General features: G+C 43.0%; 1 protein-coding gene across 2 annotated transcripts in view; it reads right to left on the bottom strand.

Moving 5' to 3' along the window:
- Positions 1–23,162, bottom strand: part of CSMD2 (CUB and Sushi multiple domains 2) — a 647,961-nt gene that overhangs the window by 564,155 nt on the left and 60,644 nt on the right. For both annotated transcript variants that reach the window (XM_055391224.2, XM_063700513.1), the window contains exon 2: positions 15,171–15,387. In XM_055391224.2, the coding sequence (XP_055247199.1) occupies positions 15,171–15,387 (217 nt within the window). The remainder of the gene's footprint in view (positions 1–15,170; positions 15,388–23,162) is intronic.

The following is a 23,162-nucleotide window of genomic DNA, read 5'->3' as shown; positions in this document are numbered from 1 at the left end:
GGCAGCTGCATTTTTCTCACTCTATACACTGCTGACCTTCTTAAAGCAGAAAATACCTATTACATTTACTATTTTAGAGAAACTGCTTAAAAAGGAAAAAGGAATGGATTTTTAAAAGGAAATTGAATGAATGAATGCAAATAAATCCAAAGCAATGAAAAGGCATTTTGGTATAGTGGGGGAAAGCCTTGTTTCTGGCTCTAGGAGACCCCTGGCCCACCCCTCTTTAGCCACTATGTTAGTCCATTCTTGCATTGCTGTAAAGAAATACCTGAGATGGGACAATTTATAAAGGAAAGAGGTTTAATTGGCTCACAGTCCCACTGGCTGTACAGAAAGCATGATGCTGGCATTTGCCCGGCTCCTGGGGAGGCCTCAGGAAACTTACAATCACGGCATAAGGCAAAGGGGGAATAAGCACATCACATGGCAAAAGCAGGAGCAAGAGAGATGGGGCAGGTGCCCCACACTTAAATAACCAGATCTCATGAGAACTCACTCACTAACGTCAGGACAGCACCAAGAGGATGGTGATAACCATTCATGAGAAATCTGCCCTATGATCCAATTACTACCCACCAGGCCCCACCTCCCACATTGGAAATTCAACATGAGATTTGGGCAGGGATACAGAGCCAAACTATATCAGCTATTTGGCAGCTTAGAGGCCTTACATGCTTGCTTAACTTCTGCAAAGAGAATTAATACTACCCACCTCCTAAGGGTGTTGTTGAATTATTAGATAATGTGAACAATGTCTATTTAAAACCTTTCAGTGTGAACCATCTTTTTTAGAAATGTATCGAGCTTCTCAGCAGGGCATACAGGGTCCCCGGTGGAGCTGGCCCGGGCCACTGCTCCACCTTCCCACTATACACCAGCCAAAATGAACCTACCCATTGTCATTCTGCACCTCACCTTTCTCTCACTTTTGCCTAGACCTATGCACATACTATTTCTTGGCTCGAAACACTCTCATCCCTCCTTCCACACTCTAATAGGGATCTCTTCCTCCAGAGAGCATTGATTCATTCACTCCATAAGTATTTGTTTAGCATCTGCTATATGCCAGACTCTCTGTTAGGCCCTGGAGAGCTACAATGAAAAGTAAAAGAGAAAGAGTTCTTGTCATCAAGGAGCTTACAGCCTTGTGGGGTAGATGGGCATAAATGAAGAAGACACACACACACACACACACACACACGTGTGTAAAACCACAAAGGGTGAATGCATGGTAATCTGAGCAGGTATCACAGGAGGGTTTGACCAGGTTGTGAGGAAAGGGTGTCCCTGGGCAAGGAAGGGACATCTGAGTTACTTGAGGAATGAGTAAGGGACAACTAAGCAAAGGGGCAGATGGAGGGGGTTCATCCCAAGCCTCCAGATGAGCATCCACAAAGATCTCCCCCAAGGCGAGGTCAGGTTCCCCAGTCATAGCACTTATAGCCTGATTATTTAACTGTCTCCCTAAAGATATCGTTAAGTTCCTTGAAGGCAGAAGCTGTCTTGTTAACTGTTGTGTCTCCGATACCTGGCATTCCTGTTAGGCATTCAATAAATGTAGAATAAATTACCATGAGAGCATGAACACAAGTGTCCAGCATGGTGGCTGGAACATAATAGCCGTTCAGTGTCCTCATTCCTTTGTTCTCTTTTCCAGTGTCCCCTCTCTGTTTCAATCCTAAACAAAGGCTTTTCCCTCATCCCCATGGGTCCTCCCAGCCTCCTCCTGCCCACAAGAGCACATTCCCAGAGGCATTCTGGAGAGCAGACCCTTCAAGGACGTCCCTATTGATGTGCAAGGCACACCTTTTAAGGAATCCAAAAAACAGGTCCTTTGGGGGCCTCTGCTGTGATACATATTCATAAGAAGACAGTAAATCTGGCAAATTTGTGGATTTTTACAACTTCCAAAACAGGTGTCTGACGCCAGTTGAGTGAAATCTGCAACTAGCTCCAAATGACTAAAACTACATTGCACCTTAGGCTGATGACAGAATGTGTATTGCCAATAATTGAGGGAACGAGTTGTAGTGTTTCCCATAACTTGAGCCCAAATGTCTAAATTAAGAGATGCTTAGCTGTGCTTAACTGGTGCAGTCATCACCAGCACCGTATAAACCCTCCAATATATGGGATGCAGTTTATTAGCAGCATCTTCATAGATTATGTTTGCTCGTGTCCCATTAGAAAACTTCATTCCACATTAAACTGCAATGCAATAGGATGTCTGCCAGCACGGAGAGGCCATCTAATTGTGCAAAAGCAGAGACGTGGGGATTGTTTCAGTAATTCATCCAGGCAGGGCTGACACTGCATTATCTGGAAGGCTCTTTGTTCTTTTCTTGCTAATTTCCAAACTCCTATAGGCTCCCGGCCTTCAGGACCAGCTCCTACTCCCGTTCCCCACCCTGATCCATTATGAGAAGAATCTGATCAGCTTCTATTGTAAATTTAATTTGAAGCAGCCAGACGCTGCCTTCTGGCACCCTGGGATGTGGTTGCTTGTGAATAGCTCCAGATGAAATGTGAGATGCTTTCAAGGAGATGGCTATGAACTCCTGGTAGAGAAAGGGAGTCATTGGGAGATGAATAGCATCTGCATATAGAACAAGCTGTGTGCAGTGTGTCTATTGGCACCTTCTCATCAATGATGCCAGGTGCAGCTGCCAGTACATAGCATCAGTGAGAAGTTCCCATTTTGCTGAGAAGGAAACTGAGGCTTGAATGGGTTGACTCACTTGCCCAAGTTCACAGACATAGAAAGAGGAGTAAAACCCAGGTATGTCTTATGCTAAAGGTATGAACCTCTCAAATCAATCCACCTCACGGTTTTTCAACCTCAGCTTTACTGGCATTTGGGGACAGATAATTATTTACTGTAGACAGCTGTGCTGTGCATTGTGGGATGATGTTTAGCAGAATCCCTGGCCTCAACCTAGAAGATGTCATCAGCACCTCTCCACTTGCAGTTGGGACAACCACAAATTTCTCCAGATGTGGCCAAATGTCCCCTGGGGGACAAAACTGTCTTCAGTTGAGAACCACTGCTCTACCTCATGATGCACAAATTAATTATTTTGTCTTTTTGCTAAATAGTGCTTTCTAATTTTTCCTATAAATGTAGGAGTATTCCTTTTGTTTCTATCTCATCATAATTAAAGCAGTTTACATACTGTTTTAATTTAATCTTGATCAACTAACCTATAAGGTAGATCTTGATACACCCCGTTTATCAGTTAGCATACTGTGGATATCAGTGAAAGTGACTTGCCAATGCTATGCAGCTAGGGAGGAGCTAGAGCTCAAACTCACGTCATCTACTGGCAAGACTGGTGTATATTCCACTGTATGGCTCTGTTACAGCAAAGCAAAAAAAAAAAAAAAAAAAAAAAAAAAAATATATATATATATATATATATATATATATAGAAGGCTTGACTCCCATGACTCCCAGCCTTAAGGAGCTTAGAATCTAATAGGAGGAAAGTTCATTTCTCACAACATAATCCAGGAGCAAGCAGCTGGAGAAAGGTGAGGTTAAAGGGGGCTAGGATTGGGGTAGGGAGGTAACGTTTCAGCCTTTTGTTGGAATGCATCCATAAAGAAAGAAGACCAGAGTGTTGGAGAGAAGAGGAGAAAAGAGAGATGCCTTAAAAATGCAGTGAGGACACTTTGGGAGGCCGAGGCGGGCGAATCATGAGGTCAAGAGATCGAGACCATCCTGGCTAACACAGTGAAACCCCGTCTCTATTAAAAAATACAAAAAATTAGTTGGGCGTGGTGGCGGGTGCCTGTAGTCCCAGCTACTTGGGAGGCTGAGGCAAGAGAATGGTGTGAACCCAGGAGGCGGAGCTTGCAGTGAGCTGAGATTGCGCCACTGCACTCCAGCCTGGGCAACAGAACAAGACTCCATCTCAAAAAAAAAAAAAAAAAATGCTGTGAGGAGACTCCAAAAGGGAGGAGTTTGGGAGGCAGTGAGGGTTGAAAAACTGCCTATTGTGTACAGTGATCACTATTTGGGTGATGGATACAACTAGAAGCCCAAACCCCTCCATTGTGCAATGTATCCATGTAAAGAACCAGCACATGTAACCTCCTAATCTAAAATAAAATAATTTTTTAAAATGTAGTGAAAGCAGTAATTGCAAAACTTGTGCTCATGAAGTTTTAATTTTTTTTATTTTTCAGAGACTAGGTTTTACTGTGTTGCCCGTGCTAGTCTTGAATTCCCAGGTTCAAACAATCCTCTTGCCTCAGCCTCCCGAGTAGTAGCTGGGACTACAGGTGGATGCCACTGTGCCCAGCTCATTAAGTTTTAGACAATAAACATGGAAATCCCCCAGGTGATGCAGGCAGAGAAAAATCTGCTGCAGGCCTCTTGGTGGTCTGGCCCCACTATCTGTGTGGGAAGGGAGAGGAGAGGAGGCTATCATGGGATCAGTAATGCCATGATACGTACACATTACATACACACACATGATACATACATGCACAATTAATGACTGTTCCTGAGCTCAGTGACTCAGTGTCTTTCTACCACACCTGAAATTCCCAGTCTAAAATGTCTGATGAGTTGGCCACAGATGAAGTGTCATCACAGGCACTAGAACTCTCTGGAAAGGTCTGAGTTACTGAGTCCTAAGAACAGAAGGGCAGGAAAGGACGTAAACAATGTTTCCGGACCACGTAAGCATCTATAGCTGGTGGCTCACATACAATAACCCTGTAAGGCGGGTAAATGTCACCCCCATTTTATAGATGAGGCTCAGAGAAACCAAACCTTGCATGAGGTCATAGCATTAATAAATGTAGAGCCTGGCTAGGTATAAATCTAGGTCTGTCCCCACTGCACCCTTCTGTCTCACAGGAAAACACTGAGAGAGGAGGTGACCTACCTGCTCTATCTACCAGACAAGCGAAGAAAAATGTCAGTGCAGCAAATATCCTGGTAGGCCCCAAGAACACATTTTACTGGAGACTGAAATTCACTGCAGACTAATTTGGTTTGTTTTCTGTTTCCAAGGCAGACACTGCGGAGTCATCTTCCATTCCTTTCTTTTTCTTACTCCCAGTCCACTGTCCCTATACATCCACTACTAACTCTGGGGATAACTCTTTCCCATAGCATCATACACATCCATGCCATCTTTACCCTTCATTGCTTTAGTCCAGACTACTGCTGTCTCTTTCCTTGCCCCACAGTCGCCAGTCTGCCCTCCACCCCAGTGCATTTTCCACACTGCCACCAAATCATGCCAAAATCCTCTGCTTAAAAATTTTTATTAGAAGGGTATCCACAAAAAACCTACAGATAACATCATACTTAATGCTAAAAGATGAAATGTTTTTCCCCTAACATCAGGAATAAGTCAAGGCTAGCCACTCCGACCACTTCTATTCAATATTATACTGGAGGTTCTAGACAGCACAATCAGGGAAAAAAAGAAATAAGGGGTATCCCGATTGGAAAGGAAGAATTAAAACTTTTATTCACAGAGATAAACGAACTGAACTAACAACAAATTCAGCAAGGTCACAAGATACAAGATCAATTTACAAAAATCAATTGTATTTCTATATACTAACAATGGCTAGTCCAAAAACAAATTTTTTTAAAAACCCATTCACAATAGCATCAAAAAGAATAAAACTTTTATTTAAAAAATTTCCATGTCAAGATGAAAAGGAACGATAACATGTTAAACTCTGCCTTGCCTGACCCCCTAAATTCTCATGAAAATGATCTAAAGTATATAAAGAGATGGAATATCTACATTAACTTTGGAAACCAAGGAAAAGAGATAGATACCTACATGCTACAAACACGAAGAAAATTCTACAAGATAGAGTCAGTAAGACCTACCTAAGACAAAAGCTAGCTAGGCAGGATGTTGACAGAAAAATACAGCTTAAAACATGTTCTAAAGAAGCAACTTTAAGCACTAATAGAATAAAAATCACAGAAAAAACAAAGAAAACTTGCACTAGAAGACAGATAAAAGGAAGTAACAGTAAGGAAGCTTAAAAGTAATAGAAAGCATTAAGTATAATAGAAGAGCAAACATATCAGTTGTTACCAAAAAATATGAGTGAACTAAATTTTCCTGTTAAAGGATAGTGACTCTTAGCCAGGATTTTTAAAAAATTTAACTACTGTGTATATTGTGCTAAGAACTATTCCTAAAACAATAATATAGATATATTAAAAATAGAGAAATTGGCAAAAATGGACCCAATCAATGCATATCTGAAAGAAAAAAAGTGTGTAATATTGGTACAAAGTAGAATGTAAAGCAAAAAAAAAAAAAAAAGGAGAGAATAGGGAATAACTACAATTTTCATATTGGAAATATATATATATATATATAATTCACTCTGAAGATCTAATGTTTGAAAATATGAATGTGCTGAAGAGTATAGGATCACAGTATATAAAATAAAAACTTAGGAATAAAAGGAGGAGCTGATATAAACTATAGTAAGAATGTGAGAGCAATATATTGCCTATCGGCAAATATCAGTTAGGCAATAGATATGAAATTAGAAAAACTGAATGATATTAATAACATAATTTTTTCACCTTTCATACACAGAATATCTTTCTTCATAGAATACTGACAAAAAATGATCTTATACAGAGGGAAACAAGTCAACAAATTCTCCAAAGTAGAAATCATAATCTAGTCATAATGAAATAAAGCTAGATAATAATTTCTAAAGTATAAACAAATATTACTTGAAAATTTAAGGGGAGGCCGGGCGCGGTGGCTCACGCCTGTAATCCCAGCACTTTGGGAGGCCGAGGCGGGTGGATCACGAGGTCAGGAGATCGAGACCATCCTGGCTAACACGGTGAAACCCCGTCTCTACTAAAAATACTAAAAATTAGCCGGGCGTGGTGGCGGGCGCCTGTAGTCCCAGCTACTCGGGAGGCTGAGGCAGGAGAATGGCGTGAACCCAGGAGGCGGAGCTTGCAGTGAGCTGAGATCACGCCACTGCACTCCAGCCTGGGCGACAGAGCGAGACTCCGTCTCAAAAAAAAAAAAAAAAAAAAAAAAAAAAAGAAAATTTAAGGGGAAAACCCTAGAGTCAAAGAAAGAACAAAATTGCAATTAGAAACTCTTTCTAAAATAACAACTAGCCATAAAAATTTATGAAATATGGTCAAAGCTATACTTAGGGGAAAATGTCTCTTAATGTTTTTATTATCAAACAAGAAATAATAAAACTAATTTAATTTACAATATTGGCAAAAGAGCAATATTAGCCTAAGGAAAGTGAGAGAAAAGAATAGATAAAGATAAAAGCAGAAATCAATAATTTAGACAAAAGAGAATAAAATGGATCACCCTAGCATTGGAACTTTAAAAAGACCAATAAAATAGGCAAACTTCTGGCAAGACTGAGTGGAAAGAAAGAAAGAAAGAAATGCACAGGAGCAGATGTGAGAAAGGGGTGTGACCCAGACACCATGGAGAAAGAAAGGTTCAGTGGGAAAACTGTGTACAACCTTAGGATAATAGACTTGACACTCTCAATAAAATAGGTGATTTTATTGGTGATTCCCTGGACTAACACACACACAAAAACTGATTCATGAATAAGAAGAAAATCTGAGTAGATTAAAAATCATGCAAGAACATTAAAAAAAAATTCACAAAGACCCAAGGGTCCCCACCAAGCATGCTTGCTGCTGCCTCTCCACAACCCCAGAATAGCACCATTCCAGTATCAAGGACAGCATCTTCCAATGTTACTTGGACTGTCCTCTAAGGTCATTTCCCCTCCTATCATCCTCCCAGGTGTGAGCTCCTCTGGTTCCAGGTCAATAAAAGGCAGTGGTCGTCCCTCCCCCTCCCCCTCCCCCTCCCTCCCCCTCGTCTCCCTCTCCCGCTTTCCATGGTCTCCCTCTGTTGCCGAGGCTGGACTGTACTGCTGCGATCTCGGCTCACTGCAACCTCCCTGCCTGATTCTCCTGCCTTGGCCTGCCAAGTGCCTGGGATTGCAGGCGCGCGCCGCCACGCCTGACTGGTTTTTGTATTTTTTGGTGGAGACAGGGTTTCGCCGTGTTGGCCGGGCTGGTCTCCAGCTCCTGACCTCGAGTGATCTGCCCGCTTCGGCCTCCCGAGGTGCCGGGATTGCAGAGGGAGTCTCGCTCACTCAGTGCTCAATGTTGCCCAGGCTGGAGTGCAGTAGCGTGATCTCCGCTCGCTACAACCTCCACCTCCCAGCTGCCTGCCTTGGCCTCCCAGAGTGCTGAGATTTCAGCCTCTGCCCGGCCGCCACCCTGTCTAGGAAGTGAGGAGCGTCTCTAACTGGCTGCCCATCATCTGGGATGTGAGGAGCCCCTCTGCGCAGACGCCCAGTCTGGGAAGTGAGGAGCGCCTCTTCCCGGCCGTCATCCCGTCTAGGAAGTGATGAGCATTTCTGCCTGGCGGCCCATCATCTGGGATGTGGCGAGCGCCTCTGCCCGGCAGCGACCCCGTCTGGGAACTGAGGAGCGCCTCTGCCCAGCCGCCCCATCTGAGAAGTGAGGAGCCCCTCCGCCCGGCTGCCCCGTCTGGGAAGTGAGGAGCGTCTCCGTCCCGCCACCCAGTCTGCGAGGTGGGGAGCGCCCCCGCCCGGCAGCCGCCCCGTCTGGGAGGTGGGGGGCACCTCTGCCTCGCTGCCACGTCTGGGGGGTGGGGGGCGCCTCTGCCCAGCCGCCCCGTCTGGGAAGTGAGGAGCCCCTCTGCCCGGCGGCCACCCCGTCTGGGAGGTGTACCCAACAGCTCATTGAGAATGGGCCATGATGACGATGGCAGTTTTGTCAAATAGAAAAGGGGGAAATGTGGGGAAAAGAAAGAGAGATCAGATTGTTAGTGTGTCTGTGTAGAAAGAAGTAGACATAGGAGACTCCATTTTGTTCTGTACTAACAAAAATTCTTCTGCCTTGGGATGCTGTTAATCTATAACCTTACCCCCAACCCCGTGCTCTCTGAAACATGTGCTGTGTCCACTCAGGGTTAAATGGATTAAGGGCGGTGCAAGATGTGCTTTGTTAAACAGATGCTTGAAGGCAGCATGCTTGTTAAGAGTCACCACCACTCCCTAATCTCAAGTACCCAGGGACCCAAACACTGCGGAAGGCCGCAGGGTCCTCTGCCTAGGAAAACCAGAGACCTTTGTTCACTTGTTTATCTGCTGACCTTCTCTTCACTATTGTCCTATGACCCTGTCAAATCCTCCTCTCCGAGAAACACCCAAGAATGATCAATAAATACTAAAAAAATTTAAAAAAAAAAGAAATCAAGGAAGCAGATATAGAAAACATAGGTAGCTCTTTGGAGAATTGTCTGGCAAAGGAAGCAGAGAAGTGAGGTGGTATTTGATGAAGAATGTGTGGTTAAATCACACACACACAAAAGTGCAGCATGGAAAATGCTGCTAGGACTCATCTGATAGAACCAGAGAGGCTGAGATGTAGGAAAGAGGGGCCCCCAAAGAATCTTCTAGCTCTCGCTCTTTGTCACTCTCTGTTCAACCCTATATATCTGTCTTTTAAGTGATGATTTTTTCCCTTATTTTGTTCATTGTTGTAAATTAATTATGAGTGGAACATTCAATAGATTTCTCAAAATCAAAATTAGGTTCATTTTTCCTAATTCAACTTCTCAGTCCACTGAAATATTATTTATCCCTGGGATAAAGTTCTGGCCCTACTTAAAAATGATCTGAGCTTGGGCAAGTGACATAACTAAGTTTGCTACAGTTTCATTAAAATAGGCTTAATAGTAACACCTAACCATAAACTGTTTTAAGACTTAAATGACACACTGGTAGGCCGGGCATGGTGGCTCATATCTGTAATCCTAGCACTTTGGGAGATGGAGGAAAAGTGGATCACTTAAGCTCAGGAGTTTGAGACTGGCCTGGGCAACATGGTGAAACCCTGTCTCTACAGAAAGAGTGCAAAAATTAGCCAGGTGTGGGGGCTCATGCCTGTAGTCCCAGCTACTTTGGGGGCTGAAGTGGGGGGAGTGCTTGAGTCCAGGAGACAGAGACTACAGTGAGCCGAGATTGCACCACTGCTCTCCAGCCTCACTAGTAAAGCACGTAGAACAATGCCTGACACACATTAAAGACTCAATAAATATTAGCTGTTGCTGTGGCTATTGTTGTCATCATCAATCAAAAAAAAAAAGGCAGTGGTCTCCTTCTAGCCCTTCCCCTTTGCTAAGCCCGTGTGAAATGAATTAGAATAAGCAGATCATAAAGATGACAGAGATCAGGAGCACAAGCAGGGAAAACCCAATGAAGTTTCAACCCCAGAGCCTCATCCTCATGGCTGGTTGGCCAGGAATGCTGTGCCGTGGCTGGGGACACATCTGATTCTTCTGCATCCTAAGGACAAGAGGAAGCCTTCCCTGCCAGAACCACTTCTCCAGGTCATGGAAACTCCCACCCTTCCATGCTAGAACACAGGCCAGACCAGTCTCTGCTGAGTCTTCCATACTTCCTCTCAGAGTCAGAAAACCCAAGTGTCTAACACCAAAAGCAATGGCAACAAAAGAAAAAATTGACAAATGGGATCTAATTAAACTAAAGAGCTTCTGCACAGCAAAAGAAACCACCATCAGAGTGAACAGCAACCTACAGAATGGGAGAAAATTTTTGCAACCTACTCATCTGACAAAGGGCTAATATCCAGAATCTACAATGAACTCAAACAAATTTACAAGAAAAAAACAAACAACCCCATCAAAAAGTGGGTGAAGGATATGAACAGACACTTCTCAAAAGAAGACATTTATGCAGCCAAAAGACACATGAAAAAATGCTCATCATCACTGGCCATCAGAGAAATGCAAATCAAAACCACAATGAGATACCATCTCACACCAGTTAGAATGGCAATCATTAAAAAGTCAGGAAACAACAGGTGCTGGAGAAGATGTGGAGAAATAGAAACACTTTTACACTGTTGGTGGGACTGTAAACTAGTTCAACCATTGTGGAAGTCAGGGTGGCGATTCCTCAGGGATCTAGAACTAGAAATACCATTTGACCCAGCCATCCCATTACTGGGTATATGCCCAAAGGATTATAAATCATGCTGCTGTAAAGACACATGCACACATATGTTTATTGCAGCACTATTCATAATAGCAAGGACTTGGAACCAACCCAAATGTCCAACAATGATAGACTGGATTAAGAAAATGTGGCACATATACACCATGGAATACTATGCAGCCATAAAAAATGATGAGTTCATGTCCTTTGTAGGGACATGGATGAAGCTGGAAACCATCATTCTCAGCAAACTATCACAAGGACAAAAAACCAAACACCGCATGTTCTCACTCATAGGTGGGAATTGAACAATGACAACACTTGGACACAGGAAGGGGAATATCACACACCAGGGCCTGTTGTGGGGTGGGGGGAGGGGGGAGGGATAGCACTGGGAGATACACCTAATGCTAAATGAGGAGTTAATGGGTGCAGCACACCAACATGGCACATGCATACATATGTAACAAACCTGCACGTTGTGCACGTGTACCCTAAAACTTAAAAGTACAATAATAAAAATAAATAAATAAATAAATAAATAAATAAATTGTACCCTTCCACACTAACAATGATAATCACGTTTGCATCATACATAATTATTTTCTTTTGGTGGGGGGAATATGTGGTTTTCTTTGACAGCACAATCAGAATTACATTATGGCAGACTCATCACAAATGTAGGTCAAAAACAGTTCAATTTCCTGCAATAGTTGGTATCAGTTCTAAAACAAGATGGTGAGAGGAGACAGAAGATTTTTTGAGGTTTAGGGGGAAAAGAGCTGACCATTTTAAGGTGAGATATGAACCCCTTTCTTTGTTTAATTCTGGTATACTTATTTTTACTGCTGCTTAACTGCCTATTATTTAATAAAAATTAGAATGTCATTTTATTTATAAACAGACTTGTAAACAAAGTCCATCTCTTGGTCAGCCATCTATTCAGTTAGTTTATAAATTTGTCTGAGGTGAACAAAGACTCTTTACTTCTTCCCCACTAGGACCACACAATACCACAAACAAGACTGCTCTGGAAACACTTCCCACAGACTGTGTGAGAATGTGTGTATGGGGTTGTTTTTCTGTATGTCAATCTCCATTTCAAAACCAAAGTGAATTTCTTAATTACTGTGGCTTATGCAAATAAAATCCTAAGTTTCCTGGAAAAAAAAAAGAAAGAAAGAAAACCCAAGTGTCAGAAAACAAAGACTCGACCACACATGTGGGGACTCTGCCTTAAGAGCAGGACAAGCTTAAATAACTCCAGCAGGCAGAATTGGAGAATTTGCCTCTAGCTGTCCACACCTCAATCAGTGCCCCATTGGTTTGATCTGACTTTCTATCTTTCAAACATGCATTCAACATTCATCAAAAGTCTACACAGGTGCCCCATAGATGGTGTCACATGAGCTCAAAATCTGATGGAGAAGACTGGCTCCCTTGTGACCACATCCAGTCTTACGTTTTAGGCACTATCCAGTCCTAGTCTCCCAATTTTGTATCTCTAGCCCTGACGGCCTTGAACTCAAAAACCACATATTCAAGTGCACGTTAAATGCCTTCTCCACCTGGATATCTAATAGACATCTAAAATTTTATATGGCCAAACTGAATCTTAACTTCCAGCTCCTCCTGTTGCTGTCCCCATCTCAGGAAACAGCTACTTCTTTCTATAATCATTAAGGCCAAGGAGACTGGAATCATCCTCATCTCCTTTCTCCCATACCCACACCCAATGCAACAACAAATCCTGTCCACTCTGTGTTTGGAATACAGCACAGAGCTGGCCATTTCTCATCATGTCCCCACTTCCAGGAGACCCAAGCCTCCTTCTTCTCTGCCCTGAACAGCAGCCTCCAGCCTCACCCCTTTCACTCCATTTTCCCCATGATGGCAAAGGCCTGTCACAGCAGGTCCCTGTTCTGCTCAGAACCCTCCAAGGGTTTCCTGTGCCTCAGGATCAAGGCCAAAGTCCCTGCATGGCCTATGAGGCCCTGCCGGATCTACCACCTTCTGCCACCTCCCAGCCTCACTTTTTCCCTTCCAGAACCCCTACCCACTGGCTCTGCTCTAGCCTCTAACCACTGACCTCCTGCATACCCTCCTTTGCTTGTGAGAGGAATTCAAACTAGCAGAGCATAAAGACAACACCTGGGATGATCTAGAATGAGGATTCCAAAACTGCAGGTCTTCCTAGTCAACATGGCTGGCTTGGCCAGAGTGGGCTGTGCCACAGCAAGACCATCTTCCAAACGGTGGCCCTGTACCCTTTACATTTCCTGTGCCCTTAGCCTAGAAGCTTTCCCTAGATACCTACAAGGGATACCACACCATACATGATATTCCATGATTCAGCTCTCTGCTTATAGCTCTCTTTCCCCTCAGAAAGACCATCCCTGACCACCCTATGAAAACCAGCAATCACAGCCATAAAAAAGGATGAGTTAATGTCCTTTGCAGGGACATGGATGAAGCTGGAAACCATCATTCTCAGCAAACTAACACAGGAACAGAAAACCAAACACTGCACGTTCTCACTCATAAGTGGGAGTTGAACAACGAGAACACATGGACAAAGGGAGGGGAACATCACACACCGGGGCCTGTCAGGGGGTTGTGGGCTAGGGGAGGGATATTAGGAGAAATACGTAATGTAGATGACTGGTTGATGAGTGCAGAAAACCACCACGGCACATGTATACCTATGTAACAAACCTGCATGTTCTGCACAAGTATTCCAGAACTTAAAGTATAATAATAATAATAATAATAATAATAATAATAATAATAAAGCAGCCAGCACTGCTGCCATCACTTTCTTACCCTGTGTGCTTTGTCTTCATAGGACCAGACATGTTAGATATTTCCATGCCTGCCTCCCCATTAGCATGTAACCTCCATGAAGGCAGTGGCTTTGTTTTTCTCACTGCTATTCCCCAGCATCCAGGCCAGTGTCAAGACATAATAGGTACCCATGAAATATTTGTGGAATGAATGATTGAAGAGGACTCTAGCCCTTTACCAATGTTTCACACAACCCTGCTGAACCTCAAGGGAAGATGATTAGCCCAGTCTTTTCTGGGAGAAGCTGCAGAAGGGGTGCAGGGGGCCCCAGATGCCCCCCCGCCTCTGCTGCAGGCTTCCCAGACTCACTTCTGCCCAGAGGGGAAAGAGAAGAGGGCTGAAAACTGTGCAGTAAATGTGTGTGTGACCCTGCTGCAGGAGCTTGGAAGCCAAGGGCTGAGATGCATCTTAAACAAAGCTTTGAGGTTAAGCATTTGGCTGGGAACCACTCATTAGTGCATCATGTCATTAGAAGCAATTAGCACCTCCGGCTCCCCAGGGCTTGGCTTGTAAGCCATTAACCCTTTGGCTTCCTGTAGAGCCGGGAAGCCACGCTGACCTGACCTGGACAAGGCTTGTGACAGACCCTGGCTGGCCTCTGGGTCACCTAGAGAGTTTTGACCCTGGGGTCTTCACCTTTGCCCCAGAAAAGTCTGCCCTTTCTGCAGAGGTTGGAAGCCTTCCTCCCATCTCCCTCCTGTAAGCTCTTCCCCTTGGGAGTCAGCTCAGGGGTACAGGAAGCCATCTTACTCTCTCCATGGGGATCTCTTCCATCACAGGGATGGGGGTTAAGAGGGTGAGAACTCCCCCAAATTCCAGAGTCTACATCCACAACCAAGGCCTTGGAAATGCAAAGCAAAGTCCAGAAAAGTATTGATGGTTTCAAATACTGTGATGCAAGACGTATTCACTGCATCACTATCAGTCTTCAACACCCATATCTGTTGGTTCCAACTTATATTTCTGTGTGTACAAATAATACACCCTGTGCATGAAAAATCAGTTTCAAAAGAAAGAGCTGAATTTGTCTAGAACCCTCTTGTGTTTTCTCTCTAGTCTTCCCAAATGTCCTACTCATCAATCCTCCCAACCGGAAACCTCTAAGCAAGAGACATGAATTGGAAAACCAGAGGGGTTGAGGGAGGGCATCATGAAAACAGTGGTCTTTGTTGATGACCATAAACTTTTCACTCAAGAAAGATCTTCCTCCTAGTGAGCTTGGCTCAGAGCCCAGCTGTTTGCTACAGGGAAGGTGGGCAGCATGGTACCTCGTACGCAGATTCTCTGGCTGGGGTGGACCATCAAACACCGACAGGACATCAAAGTCCTCTTCCAGGGCAAAGGACTGGAACACAAGCTGGATTCTGTGCTGCTCTTCCGCGGTGATAGTCCATGTGCAGTTGGCATAATTGGGGTAGCCATATGGGAACCCTGGGCTCTCAACTGTCCCATTGGGACCGTGCAGTTGGAACGTGCAGTTCTGGCCTGGGAAAGAGAAACAGAGCAGTTCAGAATAGCCAGAATAACTCCTAGAAGCTTCTAGAGAGTCAGGAGCAATGTGTTAGCAAATCATGAACCCACTTTTCCAAGTGCTTCCCATGAGCCAGCCCTGTGCTTGGCACCGAGGGAGGTACAAAGGGTGACTAACGTTGACTGTCGGCTTGCTGTGTGCTGTACTGTGTACTGACCAGGTGATACATTGTGTATCATTTAATCAAGGCTTACAACAACTCTATGCAGTAGAAAATTAAGGCTTTGAGAATCTGAACTACATAGCCACCAATACCAGGCTGAACTCAGACTTCCCCTCTACAACATGGAATGTCAGAACCACAATTTCAAACCTTCTCCATTGTCTGCAACCTCCTGGCTCTCAGCTAATTCCTCTCCCTCACTCTCCACAGAAAATAAAAGCCATTCCTAAGGATTCCCTTGTCTTCCCAATTCCAAACCCTTCTAGCCTATCCCATGCTGTCTTCTTTCCTGCTACAGAGGAGCCACCTCTTCCTCCATCGAAATGGACTCTTGCCAAGAGTCTCGACTCTTCCCTACTCTTCAAGAACAGTATACGATCCTGTTTCTCTCTAACGTGTGTTCAGTCATTTCCTCTCCACTAGTATCTTCTCATTTTAAATGTGCTCAAGACTCTATCGTTAAGAAAACAATTCCCTACCCCACTCCTCGTCTCCCTCCAGCCTTGTCTCTCTCTCCTTCACAGCTAAATTTATAGAAAACACAATCTGTCTATACTTTCTGTCTCCATTTCCTTACTTCCCACTCACTCTCCAACCCTGTCAATTCTGCCTTCTGGTCCCATTGATCCACCCAAACAGATCTACTACCCATGGGCTCAGTGGCTATTTTTCCGTTTTCTTGTTAATTTACTGCTCAGTGCCTCTGACTGCTGTTGTTCACCCTCCTTTCAGAAACACTCCTCTGAGCCAGAGCATCTCAGACCTCACTGTGCACACGCATCACCTGGGGATCTGTCTCAAATGGAGATTCAGATCGACACCAGGGTGGGGCTGGAGAGACTGCCTTTCCACCTTGCTCCCTGGTGATGTGATGATGCCCTCTATGGGACCACACTTTGAGCAGCAATGCCCTGAGCTTCCTCCCACAATACCATACTCCTTTCCTGCTCCTGCTCTTTCTCTGCCTCCTTTCAGTCTCCGTGCCAAGGCCTCTGCTCTTCTCTCCGATTTGGGGGACTTCCCACTTGTGCACTGGTTACTCACAACGTGGTGATCCAGGCCAGCCATCCCTCTGTGCGCCAGGCCCATCACCCCTTTGGGATGCTCTTGATGTCCCCCCACCCACTCTCTCCTCTTCTGTTGCCTACCCCCCAACTCAGTGAATGGAATCATGCCTCCATCTCTTTATCTAAGTAAGGCTCACCTAGAAGCTTCCTCTTCTTCACAACCCCATGGCTAATCTACCACTCTATCTCTATCTCCATCTGTCCCCACCCCACACCAAGCTCATTCCTAAACTGCCGTATTAACTCCTAACTGGTCAGCCACATTTGCTCTGGTCCTTGCCAATCTGTTCTTCACACTGCACGCAGAAGGTGGTGAGGTCATGCCAACCTCCCATCTGCCCCAAACATTCAATGGCTCCTCCTTGCTCTTCAATAAGGAAAATTAAAGTATACAAGGGTTTCCACATGGCCTGGCCCTTAGTGACCTCCCAGCTTCATATCCACCAGCTTTCCAGCCAAATCCTGCCTGTTTCTGTCCTTTGTATCTGCCACACTCTCGTACTGCAGAGCCACAGGACCTTTGCGTGTGCGGTTCTCTCTACCTACAACACTCTTAGCATATCCATCTTTCAGATCTCAGCCTAGTGTCCTTCCTTGGTCAGGTCAAGCCCACTACTACACAGTGTCATGACACCGTAACTTCTCCTTGGTGGTACTTATTATAAAAGTAAATCTCCATGCTTCCATGTGATTGTTTCACAAGTATCTGTCTTCTCGCCAGGCGGAATGCTTCATGAGAGCAGACACCACATGTGAGTTTGCCCATCTTTGAATCCGTGTCCCAAGCTCAGTATCAGGTACATGGCAAATTCTCAATAATTTAATATTTTGTTTGTATTTACTTAGTGTTTGGCTAGACACTCTCCTGAAAACTTTACCTATATTGATTTGTCTAATCCTCACAACAGCCCTATATGGTAGATACTATTACTATCATCTCCATTTTACAGAAGAAGAACTAAGGCAGAAAGAAATTAAGGAATGGGGCCCAAGTCACTGTTACACAAAGGTGGATTCAAACATAAGCATTCCACTTCGAATCCATTTTCTTCACCATGATGCTGATAAATTGACTCGACACTGATTTTTTTAAAGCCCATTTTAGGGATTAACTGACAAAGGACAGTTAATCTCTAAAGGACTTTAATATTAAGAAATCTCTTAACACGAAGTATCCCATTAAATGAGAAAAAAAAATGTTAAGGTCTTCTGAATAAATCCTAAACAGGCATTTCATAAAATTAGGCATGTAACCCTGATTAAAATAAGCATTCAAAACTAGGAAAAAGAATATTTCCTTACTATGATAAAGCTTCAATTTTAGAACAATACTCTACATTGTACTTAAGGTGAAACACCTGATTAAGATTGGGAACAAGACAGAGGTGCCACCATCACCTCTGGGATTTCACGGCTTATTGGAAGAGTTAACCCATGTGACGCAAGAAAAAGAAATGAGAAAAGAGGAAGCAAAATTATGGTTTGTAGATGATACATTAATATACCTAGAAAACCCAGGAGAATTCATTATAAAGCTATTACAGATAATATGAAATTTTAATAAACTAGCCAAATGCAAAATAATATACAAAAATCAGTAACATTTCTATATGTCAATGACAGATAAAAATATAAAGAAAAAAGATCTTGTTTATGGTAACTACAAAATGCATATAGTACATATAAACTTAACAAGAAATGTTCAGGCACCATATGAAAATGACTTTTACAGAGGGATAAAAAATTTGAATAACTGGAGAGACGTAGCATAATCTTGAGTGGATACAGAAAGGTTAATTTATGATATTAACCTCTTGACAAGTTACAGAAAAGTTAATTTATAAGTTTAATGCAATTCGGATGAAAAGCCCAATGACCTGTTTTAAGTTTGGCAAAATGATACCTAAGTTTAACTGGAAAAATAGATTGTCACAATGCATTTTTTAGGGAAGATAGTAAATTTAGCAGTCTCATTCCACAAGATACTAAACAGCATCATAAATGACACTTATGAAAATTGTGTGGGGGTGGTCCAGGAGTAAACAGGTAGGACATGAAATGGTATTGCATGAATATCTTTAATGCACATAAAAATGGAAATATGTATCAGGCAGTATTAAAAAAATTGAGAAAAGAAAAAGACTTTTGCTGGATCAACTAATAAACTGTTTGGGAAAAGAATTAAGTTATCTCCTGGAATCTCACCATATACAAAAATAACTTCCAGATGGAGCAAAGAGTTACATGGTAAAAAAATAAAGTCATAAAATAATTAGAAGAAAACCTAGGTAATTATCTGACTGTGATTTTGTAGCATAATGGCTGTGGAGGATACTACAAGATTGATATTAAAAGTATGCATTTTTCAACAACAGAAACAGTATCAGAAAGCATACCAAAATGTTAGGAGAAAAGTAATATGGTGAATATAGAAAGAACTATTACTAATACTTAGGGGGAAAAGTACTATTAGTAATAATTGGACAGGATCTGAACAAATTAGTTCACAAAAGAAGACATAAATGGCCCAGAAGCCAGAAAAATAGCCAACCACAGTGATAATGAAATAAAGCCTCTAACTCCACAACTTTCAGAGAAGCCCTGAGTACACTTCCTTGAACTTTCCCTCACTGGTACAGGTACCAGATTTACTTTGCTCATGTCCCTAAAACCTGCCTGGTAATGTCACTGCATCATGCCATTAATTCCTTCCTTCATTCATTCATTCCTCTAGGATAGACCCTGTGATAAGCCATGGGGACCTGGATCATAGACTAGAAACAAGTAAATCAAAGTATGTCATTGGACAATACCATGCTAGAGGGGTACACAGAGTGGTTCTGAAGTATAGATGCCACAGGGGCCACATCTTAAGGGCCTCCCCCATTCGTATGGTGGACAACCAGTGAAATATCAACATTCACCACCATCTCCAGCATCCCAGACCTCTGCCTTGGCTCAGAACTGCCAAGGACAGGAGATTCTGATTAAGAATCTGTGTGTGAATTGCATCTTCTGCTATAGAGAAAGAAGTGAAGGAGTTCAGAACAGAGCCTCTGGGAACATCTCCCATGTAAGGGGACAGAAAAGGTGACAGAGTAGGGAATAGGTAGAATAGTCGGAGAGGATCCAGAGGGTAGTTCCATGCGGGAGAGGGTGACTCAATGTGGTGAACGGCACAGAAAGACTAAGATGAGGGTCTTGAATGAGGTCACTCTGTCTGGTGCCTAAATAGTCCCTCTGGAAGCAATGCCGAGAGCTGGAGCCTTGACCTGGTCCCTGCTGCATCCCTAGTGCCTAGAATTCAATAAGTATTTGCTGAATGGATAGATCAATTTCAGCAAAGGCAGGTGGGAGGATGGCAAGGTGGAAAGAGGGCAGATTGTAATAGGCAAGATTGGCTGATGAGAAGGTGGAAGGCCATTGTATTCTAAAGAATAACTTCTACATTGTAGAAACTTTGAAAAATACAGGCAAGATTTAAAAAGAGAAAACTGATTATAATCTCTTCCTTCCAGAGGCAACTGCTGTCAATATTTTCATTTTTCTGAGATTTTTTCCATGCATATTTCACATTGGTGAGATAACACCATATGTATAATTTTGTGTGCTACTTTTTCAGTAAGTTATTCTTCAATCTTCAATTTAAAAAGGCAATGTGGACTTGTAATATGCATAGATATGCACATACGCAAAGCAAGAATAAAAAATAAATATGCAGTCTCCCTCCTCCCCACCCAATCCAAAATTACCGAAGTTAACAGCCAGGTATGTGTCCCTCCCTCGCCCTCTTCTCTCTCATGCAAACCATATAGACACATTCTGGGAGAATTTTGATTATTTCATTTAAAAAATAAAACTGTAGTTTAGCTCATTTTTCTGCAACTTGCTTTCTCACTTAACAATACACCGGGGACACCTTCCAGGTCAGTAGATACAGATCTAACTTATTTTTTATATGAATGTGTAATATTCCATGCCATGGACGTATCTCAATTTATTCAACCACTCCCCTGTTGATGGCCATTCAGGTCATTTCTTGGTTTTCTTTTGTAACAATTCAGTAAACATTATAACATGAGCATTCCCTAAGATACTGAATCTGTTCATAAACAGCATTTTAAATGGATGCACAATGTTTCAATGTATGGTTATACTAGAATTTAGTTAGCCATTCTCCTATTGTCAAACATTTAAATTGCTTCTGGATTTTTTGTTCCATTGTAAATAAGACCTGGACCCTTAGTTAGATCTGGTGATAGAATGCTGGTCAATGCAGTGGAAAATGCCTTTCCACAGCCAGAGTCCCAGAATAAATGTTCCCCTATACAGTAACTGCCTCCAGCTTTGGTTTCAGGTGGGGTCGGGTAAGGTACTGTCCACATCAGGCTGGCTGACCTCTCTCAGGGATGGCTAGAAAGGGTTAGAAGCCTGACTCATTTGGAAACCTCCCCGAAACCAATGTATGTTAGTAAGTTGAAGAAGTTATAACCCAGAGCAGCCACTCCAGATTGAAATGTGAATGGAATGGGAGCTCATGCCAAAATGGCTTTGTCCTTTCATGCCCATGAAACGTTGAATTTCTTTCAAGAAAAAGGCTACCCGTTCTTCACTTCTAGTGACTGATGTTCTGCCCTGTAGATGGGAATGCTGCTACTGACCTCCATTTTGATGGCACCTTGCATTTCTCTCTAGCCAGGATGGTCTGCCTTCTTCCACCCGTGCTTTGAGGCTCTGGTCAATGCAGCTACCCCCATCAGGCTCCAGAACAATCCCAGAGAACTAGACTTCTCAAGTCATTGCTCATTCATTTGTTTTGGATGATTTCCCCAGGACAGACTTCCAAATAGCAGATGACTGGGTCAAATGGTATGAACATTTCTGAGGCTTTGACTCTAGGTTAACAATATCCTTTCTAGGAAATGTGCACCCATTAAACTCTCAATAGTTATGTCTAGGAATAGCTATCTCACAGCACCTTTGCCAACCTTGTGTATTGTCTTATTTGGAAACTTTTTGCCTGCTTAATAGGTGCAAAAAATGTGATCTCATTTTACTTAGTGATGTTTTATGACTCAGATTCAACATCTTTTTCACTTTTTCTAATAATTTTAATTTCTTTTTGGAACTAGCTGATGAAATCCTCAGCTCGTTTTTCACTGTGGTATTTTTTTCCCTGATTTCTTACCTACTTATCTATTTTATATATGTGTAATATATTAATCCTTTATGCATCGCATGTGCTAAATACGTGTTTTGTAGTTGTTTGGCCTTTTAATTTTATCATGTTTGACATACTGAAGTTTCTAAATGTTATATACTTAAATCTTCTATTAGGTCTTACTATTTTTCTTGTTAATTTGTACTAACTCTTTATAGAGTCAGAATTTTAATCTTTTGTCATGTTTGTTGCAAATATTGTTTTCTACCTGGTTGTGTGCTTTTTGTTTTGTTTAGATTTCCCATGTAGATTAAAATGTTCACTTTTTTTTTTGAGACAGAGTCTTGCTCTGTCACCCAGACTGGAGTGCAGTGGCCCCATCTCAGCTCACTGCAAGCTCCGCTTCCCAGGTTAATGCCATTCTCCTGCCTCAGCCTCCCAATTAGCTGGGACTACAGGCGCCTGCCACCACGCCTGGCTAATTTTTTGTATTTTTTGTAGAGATGGGGTTTCACTGTGTTAGCCAAGATGGTCTCGATCTCCTGACCTCATGATCCACCTGCCTTGGCCTCCCAAAGTGCTGGGATTACAGGCGTGAGCCACCGCACCTGGCCAAAATGTTCACTTTTTATAGGCAGTCACATTTATCTCTTTTTTCTTGGTAATATTTTTCCCTTGTTCACACTGAGAAAGACTTCTCTCAACTAAAGATTGGTTGGCTTCTCATCTCACTCAACATAAAAGCCAAAGTCCTCACCATAGTCCTCAAAGCTTTAAGCGAATTGGTACCCAGATGCCTGTCCACCTCTTCTCCTATCTCTTGTCCCCTCATCCCTGTGATCCAACCATATCCCTGTGATCCAGCCATATCCCTGTAATCCGGCCATGCTGGACCTTTGCATTTGCCAAGACTTCAGCCCAGAAAATGTTTCCCCAGTAGCCATGGGACCCTTACTTATTTCCGGTGTCTAGTCAAATATCACCTCCTTGGAGACTACCCTAAGTACAATTCACACCTGCCTCTCAAGCCAGGTGTTCCAGGTGCCTGCTTTATTTCTGTCGATAGCACTTAGCACCTCTGCCATATATTTTCCTCTTGTTAATTTTCTGATGCACCCTCCCCAGTAAAATACAATCTCCATGAGAGTGGGGCACCATTTTTTTCTCTGCTCTATCTCCAGCTCGCAGACCTGAACCTGGCACATAATAGATGCTCACAGAATAGTTGTTGGTTGAATGAATGAATAAATGAATATTAATTGCCCACCTAGCATTCTGTGCTTGGATTGTTCCTTCACTCGGCTAACTCCAGGCATTTTCAAACTCATTACCTTCTCC

The sequence above is a fragment of the Gorilla gorilla genome, chromosome 1, assembly GCF_029281585.2.
Source record: "Gorilla gorilla gorilla isolate KB3781 chromosome 1, NHGRI_mGorGor1-v2.1_pri, whole genome shotgun sequence".
In the NCBI taxonomy this organism is placed as follows: Eukaryota; Metazoa; Chordata; class Mammalia; order Primates; family Hominidae; genus Gorilla; species Gorilla gorilla.
This window is presented reverse-complemented; position numbering and strand designations above follow the sequence as displayed.